Raw genomic sequence first — 18,262 nt, 5'->3', positions numbered from 1 at the left:
CAACTTCAGAATATAACAGTGAGTCAGATGAAACATTGGAGTATCTGTGTGTTTTCTTATTACAAATTCACATCAGACTATCTGCTGAGTCCACCGAGGGGAATCGAACCTCTCATTTGAGCCTTGTAAATCCCTAGACTTACCACTGTACCAGCGGGGTACAACATCGGAGTAACGTTCTGATTAAATAAAGAAATCGGGAAGAAACATTATTGTAATGAATTTTTTAAAATTTCCTGTATATTTTATATATCTTTATTATATTCCCTATTAATTAAATTATTAACATTTATGATTCGTTAATAAACTCTTTTGAAACATATTTACTTCTTTGTAATTATCTTTCGTTTTTTCCTTCAAAATTCCTTTTTTAAAGTAGAGGGCGTCTTACAATAGAGAGCGTTTTAAATTCGAAGTAATACAGTGTTATTACATTCTTCTCTTTTTTTCATAATATATTGTAGTTAATCATGCCCATATTTTCCCAGGATGTTGGTGTTTAAGAATTACTAAAATTATGGTTTTTATTCTGAGTTACAATATTTTTAAAATCAGCGTTTGAGTTCATAAAATGGTGCTGAAAAGTCAATCTGCATAAGAGTAGAGGATAAAAATTATTCTTAATAATTATTTGGTAAAACCAAACACCGTTCACTAAGGACCACATTATTGGGTATCGATACCCGTGGTGGACACAGCACGGATAGCTAATTACTTAATTATGTGCTTAATTACAAGTAAATAAAATCACAGATATGGCTTGTATGAAATTATAGTGAAATATGGAGTCTGTACATTTACTTCAATAGATCACGGCTTTAAGTTTTAGAATTATCTGTTATACACGAAGCGACCATAAAGAAAAGTCAATGTTTAAAACTATTGTAGTTTAAAAATTGTTTGTCCTAGAGGAACAAACTTTCACTAGAGGCACATATAAAGATCTTAAGTTATCTAAATATACAAACTTCATTGTTTGTTTTGAATTTTGCGCTAATCTACACGAAGGCTATCTGCGCTAGCCGTTCGTAATTTAGCAGTGTAAGACTATAGGGAAGACAGATAGTCATCACCACCCACCAACAACTCTTGGGTTATTCTTTTACCAACGAATAGTGAGATTGATTGTTACATTATAACATCCCTCTGGCTAAAAGGTCGAGCATGTTTAGTGTGACGAGGATTCGAACCTGCGACCCTTACTTTACGAGTCGAGTGTTTTAACCATCTGGTCATGCCTACCCGATGTACAAACTAAAACAGTGTACTTTTTAACGTATACAAACGTTACAAATGGCTATTTACGAATTTTCGCTGTGCATAAAGTGTTATTAAGTTTTTAAATATTTGCGACAGTTTATAAGTAAATGTAAGGCGTATTTTCGGAAAAAAATAACATTTACAAAACACAGTAGGATAAAACAAAACACGATTGTATGATAACAAATATATCGTCAAACATAAACAAAAATATAATACTAAACAAATTACTCAAATTTCTTAATGCTTTTGCTAGACGTATAAGTATCATGATAAACGTATTTACCACTAAGTTTAAATTTTGGCCTCAAAACCTAGTTCCACAACCATTTTATATATCGCAGGTATGACGTAATAAATTTAAGAAAGTCGAACACGACCACTTAATTGTGCTAATCACAGAGCAATGTCACCTTCCCCAGCTGGTACGGCGGTAAGTCTATGGATTTACAACGCTAAAGTCAGCGGTTCGATTCCCCTTGGTGGACTCAGAAGATAGCCCAATGTAACTTTGCTATAAAAAAAATACAAATACACACAATGTTACTTATAAACTTAGTGTTTCACTGCCTGTTGAACTAAAAGTTGCAAGTGGTCTTACTAAATCCGAGCAACGAACAGTAGTTACAAAACTCACACCGTATTTTGGGGTGGTTGGTGAGATATGAGCGAAGGCAAACTTTATATTCACAAATATCGACTGAATTCTTTACTTCTCGGGTTTTCATTTTAGTACAAAAAATCCAAAAACAATAACGAATGGTTCGGGATTTTCAAACAAGGTGTCGCTACAAATAACTAAAATTGAACTTTAAACGTTTTAAAGAAGAAACGTTATTATTGTTTTCCTTAACGCACGGCTACTCAATGAATTGTTTACACTTTGTTCACCGCGAGAAATCGAATACCAGAATTTAACCTATAAACTTACCGTTGACCTTACGAAGAACTATGAAGAATTCTTTATTATCGCTTCTGACGACTTTTTGTAGTAAAACTGGCATGATATCTGGTAACAGATTGAACTATTATATGGATATTTATATGGTTGTGAAAAAGAAATCATTATACTATTAAAGGGGAATAAAAGAACTGATCTGTTGATTTATAGGTAAGTACGAAGCTACTAGAGTAGGCTATTTGTGTCCTGATTACCATGGCTATCAAATTCCGGTTTCTATCCCTTCAAGTTCGCAGACATACAGTTGTGCCACTAGGGGAACAAAGTAAGGAAGCTATAAACTATTGGTATATCTTCCAAAGGTCTTTGTATTTTTTTTTTAATTTAGTTATCTCAGCCTGTTCCTTTGCTATACAATAAATATTTTTTGCAAACCAATGTATACAAAAGCCTATAGGTATAGTTTAGAGGCAAACTGTAGAGACCTGATATGGCAAAGATTTAAAATTAAGATGGGTGAACAGTTGTTACAAGTTTTATTATGTTTAGAAGAATTTGTATGTTATATATATATATATAGCTTGTTTTGCTCAATATTGCTGCTCATTTGACGTAAACTTCGAGAAACATACAAACATATAACATGCGTGCATCCCTTCTTGTAAATATTCTCGTAAAGATTTTCGGTTCCTTTTTCTTTTAGAAAAATCTATCTTACGATGTAGTTAGGTTAAACTCGATTATAGTTCGAGTAAGTTTATTATTAGCTGGTTAACCTTATTGGTGCTCCGAAAAAACTCGATGGTAGTTCTGTTTACTCGGTGGTACTTCGAATAAGCTTGTTAGTACGTCGGTTTATTCAATGTTAGCTCGAATAAATTTACTAAAGATTGATTGAATACGCTAGTAACTCGATTAAACTTCATGTTATTTCGAGTGAAATCATATGTAGCTTGATTAACTCGATGTTATTTCCAGTAAGTTTACTAACAGAGCGGTTAAAATTAATGTAAGAAATATTTATAAAGACGCTAAAACTGAAGTTTAACACAACTCAAATTTACAAATGAAAAACGCTAATGCACTCGGTCTCGTTTCTAACCTCACTGGTTATTAAAAATGTAATTTTGAGGTCCATTAAACAACGCGGCCTCAGCAGTTTGATCCTCATAACGGGTACACCATTGCGCTTAAAAATACAACAAAAACAAAACTTGAACTGTGTTAACAAATGTGTACAAAACTCAGAATCCATTAGTCAACATTGAGTGATTAAAGGGGTTGAGCGTTTAAATGTGTCCAGTTAAAGTGTCTTATACACAAATATATATATGCAGGAACAGGAAAACTGAGTTTCGATTTCGAGTCTCACTTGATCTCAGTTTCTCTTTACGGATCGATGTATCTTATTAAGTATCCTTTATGCAGACCATATTGAAAACCAACTTTTGTAAACAATGATTAAAGGTTTGTTTCTATCTTCATACAGGTATTTGCGAAATTGATATGTCTAGAGGCAATTTCCTGCTGCACCTAACTGTTGGGCATGTTTTCCCTACTAGATTAAACATCAGGTAATATCATGGAACTCAGGTTACATTTACATTCGTCCTCCAGTGGCACAGCGGAATGTCTGCGGACTTATAACGCTAAAAACCTGGTTTTGATACCTGTGGTTGGCAGAACACGGATAGCCCATTGTGTAGCTTTGTACTTAATTCTAAGAAACAAATAAACAAAATATTTTGATTTAACAAAATTAATTATTATGCATTCTTTCTGGACACATATACTTGTTTGTTTAGAAATTAAACAACAGAAATATAGTTGTTATGCTTAAATAGCTTTACTGCAACGCAAATGTGATAATTTGAATGCAACAAGCGAACTTCGGACGTGCCCTGGTCTTCTTACCATTAGAGGTTATTATGTCATGGACAAAAAGCTACTTTTCCTGTTTACTCAAGGTAAGAAAACAGAGGGTGTAATAACATATATATATAATTATGCATCTGATAGAAACCTTGGTTTTCTCTATTATTTCGTGGTTTGCTGTTACAAAACCAAAAACTTTAAAATATTAGAACCAACTTCTCTGACTTTGTTAATAATATCTTCTACAACACTTGTCAATATAACAGAGTTTATGGTAGAAGACATATTATTATTATTTAATCATCTGAAGCTTCTTTCTACTTATGAATTTTACTTATACATTTCTAGAACAGTTTTAGGTCCGTTTTCAAAATGTGACCCCATAAACTCAAATGTATCTGTATTAGGATTTCTATGTCACCCTGACGTCACGGTCTTTGCACATTCGTTTGCCATTGGTGACAGATCACGCTAAAGGCTTATACCTTACTAAAAATATCTCGCATGAGAAAACAAATTATTGTTCCTAGTATCGCCAAATTTTCTTCAGATTGTATTGTAATTATACTACAAGTAAATGATTTAGAAGTTCACGTTGAATGAAGCTCTCTAGCGTCAACTTATTATGAAGTTGTTTCTGACTCGTTCTGGAAGTGAGTGTCAAATCCGATTAGTCTAAAAATTTGCTGTGTGTGCTGTTGAGTGGCTACGTCTCTTTTAGTCTATCAGCTACCAGTTAGGGACGACTTTGCGCAGACAGCCTTTATGTAGCTCTGCTCTGCCTCCCAGTGGCACAGCGGCATGCCAGCAGACTTATACCACTAGAAACTGGGTTTCGATACCCGTAGTGGGCAGATCCCATTGTGTAGCTTTCTGCTTCACTCCAAACAAACAAACAAAATTTCTGCGGGAAATTAGGAGACAAATTAATTTATAATTATATTTTAAATAAAACACAAACACGCACAAATTATAACCGTCGAAGATTATCACAGATTTCTAACAAATTATTTTTTTTTAGTGGTTATACTTCAACAAATAAAATTGTCTAGTTAAAAAGAAACACAAAACAAGGACTGTGTAGATTTGTAGGAGATCCAGGGTTAAATAAACATAAATTTTCTCCTACTAGTTTTGTGGCTTTATTTTCTCACGAAATGTGATCCGTTAGGCAACCAAAACAATAGGAAGAGGGAATCCTCTATAGCCGCGACACTTGAAACTCTTTTAGGCAAAATTAAGTTTATCTATGCGACTTTTTTCTCTCTCTTTTAATTAGGTATATTTTTGTGTGCCAACAATATCAAGTGTGGGACGCACGCATACTCCAGTCAGTTTTTTTTATTCATCAGGATCTCTACCAGCCAACAGTCAAACTGAAATTATTTTAAAAAACAGAATTAGAATATATTTAACTATGAGACTTTGGGCATGGTCAATTACATCAATTGAAAGGATTTGACCTCCTGAGTCCAAAACTGTAATTAGATCTCAAATTGGTAAGAAATGACAGAACTAAAAAAATGTCAGTTTAAGTTTGGATCATTAAAATCCTTTAACTTACAAAACAGTTGTATTCGATTTTTAATGATTCACATAGATAAATAATGCATCAGCAACTTTGACGAAATTAAACTGTACATACTGATATAACTTTGAGTACATTCAGTTGGAGTTACCAGTAACATTCTCACTATTTATCATCTTCGACATCAAATCGTTATTTCTTCGATAAATCAACGTTTCTAATTTAACTCTTTAAACTCATAATTTTTTGCATGTGTTGTCGGAATTATTTTCTTGGTGTACGAATGATTATCATAATACCTTATAATTCTCCAGTTTTTAACATTTTGTTTTTCCCTTCAGTATCAGGGATACTGACAAGAAGCATTGTTGAACAAATAGCTTCAAATCTCTTCCCTTTGAACATTTGGCGATAGAAGGGGTGAAGAGAGGCTGGAAGGTAGCGAAATAGTCTCGTTGTGCTTTAGCGTACTCGTTGATAGAACTAATTAGAGTGTTACTTATATCTTCTGTGAATAGAGTTCTAAAGGTCGAGGGGCGTTGAGTTATCATTGATGTCAGTGTGTACACCAGGACCACGCTCAATTACCATTGATGCCAGTGTGTACACCAGGATTACGTTCCGTTATTATTGATATCGGTGTGTACACCAGGATCACGCTCAATTATCATTGATGACGGTGTGTACACCAGGTTTACGTTTAGTTATTATTGATGTCGGTGTGTACACCAGGATTACGTTTAGCTATTATTAATGTCAGTGTGTACTCCAAGATCACGTTTAGTTATTATTGATGTCAGTGTGTACTCCAAGATCACGTTCAGTTATTATTGATGTCAGTGTGTACTCCAAGATCACGTTCAGTTATTATTGATGTCGGTGTGTACTCCAAGATCACGTTCATTTATTATTGATGTCGGTGTGTACTCTAAGATATTGTCGTTCTTCAGCAAATTCTCAAAGTCGTTATTTGTGACTTAACCTATTCTGTAGTCCAGTCTTTATTTTTGTCTCTAACGGTGGACGTAGATTTAGGAGGTGGACCAGATCTAACTGGAGTTCACTTTTGTAGTTTCTTTGTTACACGGGGTTCTTGCTGGGGCAATGGCCCCATTTGATCAGCTGATGGAATCACCATCTTCATTTAATCTCTATTTCATCTAGCTGATCGAACAGATTTATTCCTTGCTCAGCAGTAAAACAGTTTGGTGACCTCTTTTCACTCGCCATCTTCGTTTTACATTTGATGTAAACAAACTGTTAGCTTTCACAAGAGAACACTGACAAAAATTACTCTCCAACATGTTGTGTTGATGTGAGCTTCATTTTGAAACAAAGGATAATTTTTCAGAAAACTTCCGGTATATTTATAAAGGTTGGATAATAACGTGGTTTGGATTAGTTTCCAGTCAAAGAGTCTTAAATGTTATCTGATGCTATCACCATCCGATGGTTAAATCTGGATTTTCGGCTGGGCCCTGGTAGCAGCCACTAGGGTTTAAGGAATTAATGATTCAAAATAAGGTTAAAAAAAATAGATAAATGACTTCATATACGGTATAAGATCGTGTTCATCATATACTCATCTAATTCATTCTAACTAAATGATGTTTTCCAAAGCAACATAGAAGCCAAAATAGTGTGTTCTGATATATCATAGAATATAAAACAGGGATACTAACCTAGCACATTCTATTCAATTAGCCATAGCAACACAAAGTCATTTAAAAAAAATAACTCAGTAAGTTTTGAATTATACCTGATAATTAATTGTTACAAAAACTAATAGAAAATATTTATTAATTATAATGTACCATTTACCGTACTTTTTCTTGTTAACTATTTATAGTTGGATATTTATAGTTCGTATGTAAGGCACAAAAGCTAAGCCAAGGTAGACTTCAAATTGATCATTTTCGAAAAGAGGATATTTGGTAATTTGAGCCCCCCGCTAGTACAGCGGTATGTCTCCGGATTTACAACGCTAAAATCAGGGGTTCGATTCCCCTCGATGGGCTGAGCAGATAGCCCTTTGTGGCTTTGCTATAAGAAAAACACCCTGGTAAGTTGAATCTTTTTACTGAAACTTGGCTAAACATAAACTAGCAAGTTTATGTAATGCGTACGAATACGTAATATTGTAGAAATGTTTCTGTATTTTCGACTACGCTTTTAGAAAGTGATAGAAACACAAAATGATGAATGTGGAAAATAGAAAAAAAAAACGAATTTTCCCAGATATACATTTTTCTTTAACTAGTGACATCATAATTCATTCTGTGCTTATAATGTTTAAACGCATATTTTTAGTTCACCTAAAGTGAAGCTTTAGTTTAGTTGGCACGTATGCATAGTTATCATAATATTATTATTAAGTTTTATTTACGTTTTCCTGCGACCAAAAGTTGGACATGAGATTCTCATTTAAAGTTAATAATTTATCATATAAAAAACGAAATACGATTAAATGTTTTATGACAAATATAATAAATAATTGTGATTTAACAATGCTATTTCCAGCTTGATTTTTTAATAAGAGATATCAAGTATACTTAACTTATAGAAAATCGATTGAGTTGAGAATATTTACTGATACTTGAGTAATTGTTAAACTTCTCCCAAGTTCACAAATTAAGGTGCTAAAAACCTGGCTACTCTAACGTAAGTTGCCACGACGATCTAACACAACCATTTTTGCTTAAACATTGATTTTGTGTGTGTATGTGAGAGAGATAGAGTTTACTAGATCATCAAAACGTCACACGAGGAATCTTGATAGAGAATAATAAACTAAAAATAAGCAAAGCTGCCAGGCTCTTATCATTATTATTGTTTTTATATTTCATGACCTGTGCACCAGCTCGTTCTGAAAATCTAAGGTAACCCAATATTATTGACTTAAGTTTTATTTGCTTAGAATACAATGATTTTTTAATACACGTAATGAGCCTACAATTAATTTAATCTATAATAGACTTACTCTTAGCTGCTTTACTCATCTTAACTTACTGAACAACGAAAATCTATGTACATATATGTATATTTAAACCACTGTCAGTTGGTAACATTCGGTAACGCTCAAATTACCTAAGTGGTTAGAACACCCGTATTTCAAGTGCAAGTCTCATGTTAAAATATCGTAAATTTGGAATTTTTTGTGATATTTTTGTTGTTTAGAGCAAACTCCGGTATTCAGAAAAACACGAATACCATGATATTTTATATTAATACAGGTTAATATTGGATTTCTAAAACTGATGGAAGTATCTCCGTCATATCGTAGTTGAATTAAGATATTATGCTAATTCTTTTTCATAAATGACCTTTATTACAATCTCGTTCAATAGATTATATATATTAAATCAGGAATTTGAATATTTGTTAATATTACAATTGAAAGATGACACGCGTACAGCTTCACTCCATTTCAATTGAGCACTTCTAACATTATCTATGATATAAATTCTAAACTAAAATTGTGAATAAAGCTTAGAAATAATTCACATATAATTCAATAAAGAAAACGGCGCTTATTAGCAAGAGAAAAGAGAAGTAGAGCTTAGCAAAAATCAGGATAAATGAAACAGGAAATTCTTGAAAAAACAGAGTGAGGATAAAGTGATGATGAAAGACATGCAAACGGGATTCTGACCCCATATGTATCTCCCTTGCGTTTATCGGGTACATCATTAAGTATAATAATAAAAGTCATAAAAAAGGATGAATTTTTGGCCTAGAGTAATTGTTTAACGGTGCTGAGTTTCATAACTCGTTAATAAAGGTTAGTAATTCCAACAATCAGTTCTCATAAAATCATACGATGCATTCTTTTGACCTGATATTTAATACTGGCTTTATGTTTCGGCTTCCCAGTGACTCAGCGGTATGTCTGCGGATTTACAACACTAAAAACCGGGTTTCGATACCCGTGGTGGGCAGAACACAGATAGCCCATTGTACAGCTTTGTGCTTAATTCAAAACAACAACAAGAGCTTTATGTTTTGCAGTTAGAGGTTTATAGAGTGACTACAAATAGCTCCATTTCAAATGATTATATTTTAAAACTACTTATCACAATTTTATATACAATTTTATAATGATCACTCTTTTACACTTACAAGTGTTATTCAGGAAAATTTGGACATGGTGCAGGATGTTTCGAAAATTGTCACTAAGGCGTTCAAAAGCAGTATGTTTTCTTCATTTTCAATAAACACTTTAAGTGAATGAAGTTACGGCAGACGTTATCTGTATAGTCATTTTTCGTTGATTCTTGCGATATCCTACAGACTAACACGCATTTTAGGTAAAGTTAAATTGATTGTAAGATATGTATCACCGCATATGAATTGCTCATAACAGTCTCAAATCTCTCTTATAACAATGTAGGAGTCTTTTATAAACACATATATGTTGTTATGTAACATTTACAGACTTTCATTAGTAAAAACCTATCGTTATAAATGTCTCTCACAATATTTTGTTCTCCAAAATAACTAGTCTGTAAGGTTTTCTTTGCAATCATATATCTTGTATCTATAAATAATTGTAGCTACATATTAGCAGTAGTTTAAAAAAAAAACACTTTATTTCTACACTAATTTCCTAGTCAGATGTCGAGGTTGTATTTTCATTGTGAATCCACAAATCTACGGACCAATAATCGGCCTCTCATCGTAAGATATAAACTGTTTTGTGTCTTCTCTGTAATTATCTATTTCATATCCATACATAATTGTCACTGTATAATTATAGTGTTTCATAACAATTTTTTTTTTTTTCACTAATTCCACAGTCAGGTGTCAAGTTTGTATTTTTACTCTCAATTCACAGATCCACGGACCAGCAATTGGCCTCTCCTTGGATCGCCTTTCCCAATGATATCAATTATTGCTTCATACGTGTATTTCGTCAAAGTTATTGGACCTGCCTGGATGAAAAACAAGAAACCTTTTTCAATCGAAAGAGTTATTATCACGTATAACATAATACAAGTACTTCTCAGTGCATTTTTCTTCTTCTATGTAAGTATATTGCAGAGGAAAGGCGAACGAGAAAAAAAAATCATAGTAGGATAATAAAGTTAAGTCATAATACAAGAAATACAATAACGACAATGCTTTTGGAAGGTACATTCTTGTAAATAGAATGTCGTATTTTCTGAGTCACTCTAGCTGTGAAACCAAGCCGTTATTTCTTTCAATTAATTCTTAATTGATTTACTTTAAGTTGCGTCGTTCGGTGTTTGAGAAAAACAAATGCAAATAATATGTATATATTTCCAGGAATTACTGTTATCATAAAGGCCTTGAAGTTAGCGTGCTTTTAGACAAATCTCCTCGTACAGACCCAGTAACTTAAAGCCTGCAAATTATATTAATCTTGTGAAAATTACCTCGAGATAAGTACGTTAGATAAGGAAGTCTGTAATGAACGTATGGAATACATAATTCGTTAAAACACCTTTTTCTTCCCTGATACAACTAAACATTTAAGTTATAAATCGCAGCTAATATCAACCTGTAATCCAAGTTAGTGTTTACTAAGTAATACTTAAACGAAATTGGCTTTATATTTTTAAAACTTAGTAATACTAGGAAAAAAACCGAACACAATCAATAATTTTATTACATAAGATTATCACGAGACCGTTACTCTGCGTTATTCAACTCAATTTTAATTTAGTACAAATACAGGTTTTTATTGTTTCCTAACAGTAGTCATTTGTTATGAATATATAATTTTTGTGCATTCAATTTTTTTTTTTACATTTTTTCATGCCTTTAGTGCAGCAGTTAAAGAAATTAGCACTTCAGAGAACCTGACGGTAAGACTTTTTATCTGTTTCAGGGAGGGAGTATGACTTATTTATCAACTGAGTACAGTTGGCTCTGTCAGCCAATCAGCTATGCCACAGATCCGGCAACAATGAAGGTAATACTTTACTATGAAGATAACAAACAACAAAATATTTTATAGGTTTAAAACACTGTTAATTGTTTATATATTATTATATATCATATGTTCTTCTGTTACTAACTGCACCGTATACGTAAACAGTTTTTACGTATACACGACGTCTTGAGATACGTTTTGAAACGTATTTTGTTTGCTAAATATATCTTATATAAAATATCATGTTTTTTCTGTTGACGCTTAGGATTTATAATGGAAATTCACGACAATAATCAAATATTAAGCAGGTAGTATGATACTGAATCAAGTAGTTGATCTGCACGATATGGAAGTGAAAAAATAAGTTAACATGTTAATACTAAACACATACGACCATATAACACCAAACTGTTGTCGTTTTTTATTTAATTAGACACTCAACTTTTCGCTTTAGAGCTTATTCAGGGTTTTCTGCTGAAGCACAAACCATAACTGACATTACTCACCCTTTCATTCGTGTGGGCGTCATAGGAGGATGGTCAATCCCACTGTTCATTTGTATAAAGAGTAGCTAAAGAGTTGGTGGTAGATAATGCTGACTTGCTGTCTTCCCTCTACTCCATGGCTAGATGGTTAAGGAGCTCAACTCGTAATAAGAGGGTCACGGGTTCGAATCCTCATCACACCAAACATGCTCTTCCTTTCAGCCGTGGGAGCTAATTAATGTGACAGTCAATCCTACTATTCCTTGATGAAAAAGTAGCCCAAGAGTTGGCGGTGGGTGGTGATGACTAGCTGCCTTCCCTCTTGTCTTACACTAATGCTTATCTAATGCTAAATTAGGGATGGCTAGCGCAGATAGCCCTCGTGAAACTTTGCGCGAAATTCAAAACAAAACAAAACAAAACAAATTCATTCTTTGAAATGTATTTGAAATGTTTTATATAGTCCTACATGGATTATTTAATTTGGGCTTGCTTTGTTAATTTCATGTCAGACAATTCCTGTTGACTAAATAAAATCGTGTCTATTGATGTGAACTAGCTTTATTTACTTCAAACCATGGGATCCCTGTTAGTCGAGTAAAATCGCGCAAATTACTTCGGTCTTGTTTTATTCATTCTAAATCAGAGGATTCCTGCTGACTGCCAATTGATGAGAGTTAGATCCATTTATTTCAAACCTTAAGATTTCTGTTGTCTGGATTAAACTGTATAGATTAAAATAGGATGACTTTATTCTTACCTAACCAATAAAATCCATGTTAACTGACTAAAATCATATATGTTAATTTTAGCTTGTTTTATTCATTTGGAACACTGCTGTTTCTGTTGACTGAGTAAAATCATGTGGGTTAATTTTAGACTTGCTATATTCATTTTAACTCAAAAGATTCTTGATGGTTGAGTAAACTCTTGCGGTATGTAGAAAATAAAAAAGTATTCAATTATGAGTAAGACTCGATTAAAACCTTCCTCTAATAGGAATTATCTGCTTAGCAAGTAAAGTATACAATAAAGAACCAAATATCGCTGGTTAAGGATTTGAAGGTTCGATGATGGATTTTTAAAAGTCTAATAATTATGAATTTGTGACTGGTACAAATGTATGAAAGATTAGTTTATAGGACTTGCATTTTCTTAATCATATAATTTTATGTTAGTGATTATGTCTATAAGTCTTATTGTATTTTATTATATTTTTAATGCAAAAGTTCCAACAATAATATTTTTTTATCTAACGCCCTGTTTTCAACTTTTCCCTCTGTTCAATATTTGACAATTATCCAGAATTATTATATAAACTTTTCTCTTCTATTAATCATATGGTTATTGAACATTCGTTCTGAATTTTGGCAGTTTGTGAATCTCGGCTGGTACTACCTGTTACTGAAGATTTTCGAATTTACAGACACAGTAAGTTTGTTTTGGTTTTCAGACGTTAGGATCTTTTAGGATCAGACCGAAAGCAATGAATATTTGACTGTTTCATAAGACTAGACAACAATCATTTAAAGGAACGAAGATGTTTTCGTACCATGTATTTCAGCACTTATATGCATATATATATTTGTCTAAAAGTGTACATGGTTTTTGTTCATTATGTATTGTACGGGATGAATTTATTGCTCAAATCTTTGTTTCTTAGAATTATTTTAAAATATCTGAATTTAGTTCAATACATATTTTACCATATATAATGTTTCTTCTGATTATCATCATTGACTTATTTATCAGATTTTTTTCATCCTTCGAAAGAAGTTCAGCCACATTTCAGCGCTTCACGTGGTACACCATTCTTCTGTTGCTTGGGGAATCTGGATAGGCATGAAGTTTGGAGCTGGTAAGTTGGGGCTTGAAGTAAAGAAGAAAAGAAAACATGAAAAATACTCGCATGCATTAGCTACGACGTTTTAATCCTAGTATCCGCTTAACATTTGACTTCGCTTAACGTTTACAACACACTCATGTTTAGTGCCGCCTGGTGAAAGAGTAAGTAATTACGTGTGAAAACGCCGAGTCTTTAGACTTCCTTAATTTATGTAACCTGTCCAGCATTTTGCTTATTAGTTTTTAGAGATCACAGAATGGTGACGGTCAACTATATTTATTTTAGATCGTAATTATTGTTACTAAATTCATTGCATGAGTTTAACGATATTAGCAATAAACAGGAATTATCGATAATTGTTGATTTTTTCGACCTAAATATTACAGCAGAGTGAATTAATTATATATCTCTTTTAATATCGATGAATCAGAATGATAACAAACATTATTTTAACTGTTTGTAACGGATGCAGTAGAAAGATCACTGAATCGTTCTTGATTAACTCTTTCAAAACTCGAGAGTCTGAAAGATAACACTGTAATTCATTTACACATTACTTTGCACTTTTGTCCAACAGGTGGCCATAATGCCTTTTTTCCATTTATCAACTGTTTTGTCCACATGATCATGTATGCCTACTATTGCCTAGCTGCTCTCGGCCCTCGAATGAAACCATATCTCTGGTGGAAAAAGTACCTCACAATTATGCAGATGGTACGTTAAACAGTTTCTTTAAACAGTCTGCATATTAACATAGGGTTCGTTAGTGTAATTTCCAAGCATGTCGTATTGTTGTATAACATTTATTCTTATTATATAATATGTGTTATATTGTCTAAAGGTAACATATTACATATCACGTTTCAATCTTTGTAATCTTCTTGTGTACTTTAACGTATAAACACATACAGTAGTTAAGTGTAAAATTATGGTCGTCTTTTTATATAACACTGATAGATTTTTGTTAACCAGAACTACATGTAACAGTTATCTTATATTTACGTCATGAGCTGCTCAATACAGATGCGCTACTTTTGTAAAAAAATAAGAAATGTTTTCCATGGCTAAGTATTATTTGGCTTCCAGCTAGTTTTCTAAATAACGAACTATATTAAACGATATAAAATTTAAAGAAGTTGTGTATTTAAGTAAACTGAATACCGAAAATTACTATTTTTATTATTATCTTTAGTGTCATGGCCAAGCGCGTAAGGCGTGCGACTCGTAATCCGAGGGTCGCGGGTTCGCGCCCGCATCGCGCTAAACATGCTCGCCCTCCCAGCCGTGGGGTCGTATAATGTGACGGTCAATCCCACTATTCGTTGGTAAAAGAGTAGCCCAAGAGTTGGCGGTGGGTGGTGATGACTAGCTGCCTTCCCTCTAGTCTTACACTGCTAAATTAGGGACGGCTAGCACAGATAGTCCTCGAGTAGCTTTGTGCGAAATTCCAAAAAAAACACCAAAAAATCAAAAATCTGTAGTGTATAAAACAGTGTTATTAAAGGGTAAATTTTATTATGAATATGTGGCAAATAGAAATGCACATGTCTACAGATGCTTGTGTATATAAAACGATAAAAGGTTAGTTCAAAGCTTTATTCGCCAAAATAAAAAGTTAACAATATCATTAGTAGAAACAGATACGATATTACAGAAGGAAGAAACGTATGAAGTGTAAATACGCAAGGATACGACGCTTGAAGCAAATAAAGTATTTTCAGAGAAACAATTCTTGTATCGCGGGAAACTGTGCTTGAAATAGAAATTCATTATCCTCCTTGGAATGTGACAAACGAATTTTGAAGTATAGGCCAAGGTCATGTAAATGATAACAGATATGTGTAAGTGCCTATACGTTGTTTCTGGATGGATAGTATTGTATAATAGGTAATGTTCTTTTATTTAAAGACTTATGCTAGCGTTTCTAAATGACTGCTAGCATTTTAGGCTTGCTTATGTCTGATCAGTGCTGCTAGATTTATTCAGCCCTCACTTACTTCCCCGTTCCCTTTGTTAAAAACTCAACTTATTTAATAGTTTTGATTGTTTATACTAACCCAAATATTGGGGTCTATACTTGATTTAATATCTTTTCTTGTTAATTAATTTATCCAGAGCGTGAAATATGCAGTGATTTGTAGCAGGCAACGTATAGGCTTAAGATGATTTACGCTTCTTACACATCTCCGTGGGGAAATCCACGAATGATTGATTAAGGAAAAAAGTCTGTATTAAAACGTGAATTTACAACTTTTTTCCACTAAAGTGCTTTAACGCTTACCAACTTAAACGTTTTTACATGTTGAATATCTTATACGATATACCAATAACATTTTAAATAAATATTTAGAAGTGGCCAAATTTAGATTAGTTTGTGAGTCCTGAATCGGAACAAAAGGCCTACTGGGCAATGGTTTGTGACAAACAAAATAATAATTTGAAACACTCTTTTGCACATTTCTAATTGAAAATTGGTAAAGGAGGAACAAAGAGAAGTATGAGGGAAATCTTTTGGCAAGTGCGATTTTATGGTTTTTGTTAAATATATAATTAAAAAAAACCAGTGCTTTGCCAGTTTAGGTGTACATATTTTACAAGATTAAAGTAGATACTGTGGATCAGGAAAGAGAAAAAATATAGTAGATTTAGGGCCTGCAGGGAAAGCTTGAAACTGGTAGGTTTACATTCACATTTAAAATTAGCATTAGAACAGCAAAATTAGTTATTTTTCAATGTATTAAAAATATCTATTACCTATTAAAAGATTTTTCAAATATTTACATTCTTCGTATAGCCAGTCATTTATAAGTAGCAGGTTTACTAGTTTAGTGCTAAAAACATGATTCTTCAGATAAGTAGGCCTAGCGAGCATCGGTGTTTCACCAGTTTTCGCCTTTTGCATCACACTATTGGATTGTAACTCTTGTCCTGCAAAGTCCCTGCCTCTCTGATCAGTTCATCTAATATATAAATTATGTCTGGACTGTAATGTTTCTAAAACATTTCATAAAGTACAACGGTAATATGTTAACGAGCGACCGAGACTCAAATTATATGTATACAGTGTTTCCCGTTACTTGTATTAAAACTTACAAAATAATTTATTAATGAATTTTATTTTATAAACTGTATGGTTTGCTAAGATTTTGGAGCTCTGTTGCATGATGTTTTTTTTCAAATATTGGACGTTTTTCACTGCCTAATATCAGTCATATTAAGACATTGTATATTCATAACAACACTGGAAGTAAAATATAAATATTGGTGAATTATAATGGGATAATTCTTCATTTCATAGAAACACAGATATTAGTCAGGTCTAAAGATTTACATTTGGCTGAACCATAATTACATCATATAAATATATATCTACATAGATATTAGTATTTTGTGTGTGTGGCTTTTGCAGTCTTTAGAGCAAGATAATTGGTTCACAAGCGGTACCATAGAGTTTCTCGGACAAAATTCATGGAATGTTCATTCAGTTGCCCTGTAAAATGACACAATTTTACAGGTTACCTGGTTGCCTCTTTATCTTTTCTTTGTCACAGTTAGTCCAAAGTTCCTCAGCAACGTTCATATCTCAACTTGGGGCAGGCCAACCTAGGAACTCTGGTGCTCCAACTCTTGTTTCTACTCCTGATAGGTTTTTACCGTGTTGTTCATTATTCTTAGGATAATTATCATTGGACAGTAAACACATTCTTAATGAAATTCATAGCGTATCAAGATCTGTCTCTACGTCTCTGCTGTCAGTGGATCGTAAATTTCTACTAAGTTACTAACAGCATTGGAGAAGATACTAACTCTAAAGCCATCTCCATATTTATTCTGGTTTTTGGATTCTGGCACTGGCTTCATTTCCATCTTTGTATATACTGCCGTTAATTGTTTCTTAATAACTCAGACGTTAATTCATTGCAAAGGAGCAATTTTTGTCAGGCCTTATTATATCACTACTAATTTCAGACTTTTTTTTTTATTGCCTCCCCACAGCAAAGGTTTTCATGCAGTTATATTTTCATTGAGATTGTATTTAGTTAAACTGTTTATTACTGTCCTCAGGTAACTTATACACTTGTACTTGAAGCCAGGTTTTTGGCCAGAACTTTTCTGGAAAGTCCTATGTCTTCCAGAGGACATATCCTGAGACACTTGAGATCACTGGAAAGTATGATTTTCCTTTCTTGATTGGGTTTGTTATTAACAATACAAATTTCCCGAACTTAGAAAAACATCATGTATATATCATCCACTGGATGTGCAGTTTGTCTTATAGAGTGGCCCTCGTAATCCAAAACGCTTTTCGTAAGATACTTCCTTCTTTGAGGCCATGTCTTCTTCAACACACATACTGAGAATGTAGAATGTTATTGTTTTATAGGCAAGCTGGCGGAGGTCTTTGGTTGGAATAGTCAGAGTACTATGCCAACGTGGAGTAACCGTTACGTGCTGTACATAGTTTTATCTG

At 33.2% G+C, this 18,262-nt stretch overlaps 1 protein-coding gene across 6 annotated transcripts in view; it reads left to right on the top strand.

Annotated features, from left to right (window-relative positions):
• LOC143223387 (very long chain fatty acid elongase AAEL008004-like) overlaps positions 1–18,262 on the top strand; it is a 37,214-nt gene that overhangs the window by 16,466 nt on the left and 2,486 nt on the right. For all 6 annotated transcript variants that reach the window (XM_076451316.1, XM_076451313.1, XM_076451315.1 and 3 more), the window contains 5 exons: positions 10,399–10,589; positions 11,416–11,499; positions 13,320–13,376; positions 13,698–13,803; positions 14,369–14,505. In XM_076451316.1, the coding sequence (XP_076307431.1) occupies positions 10,399–10,589; positions 11,416–11,499; positions 13,320–13,376; positions 13,698–13,803; positions 14,369–14,505 (575 nt within the window). The remainder of the gene's footprint in view (positions 1–10,398; positions 10,590–11,415; positions 11,500–13,319; positions 13,377–13,697; positions 13,804–14,368; positions 14,506–18,262) is intronic.

This window comes from Tachypleus tridentatus, chromosome 8 (genome assembly GCF_004210375.1).
Source record: "Tachypleus tridentatus isolate NWPU-2018 chromosome 8, ASM421037v1, whole genome shotgun sequence".
NCBI classification, from domain to species: Eukaryota; Metazoa; Arthropoda; class Merostomata; order Xiphosura; family Limulidae; genus Tachypleus; species Tachypleus tridentatus.
The sequence above is the reverse complement of the archived record's forward strand: the minus strand, read 5'-3'. Positions and strand labels throughout refer to the sequence as shown.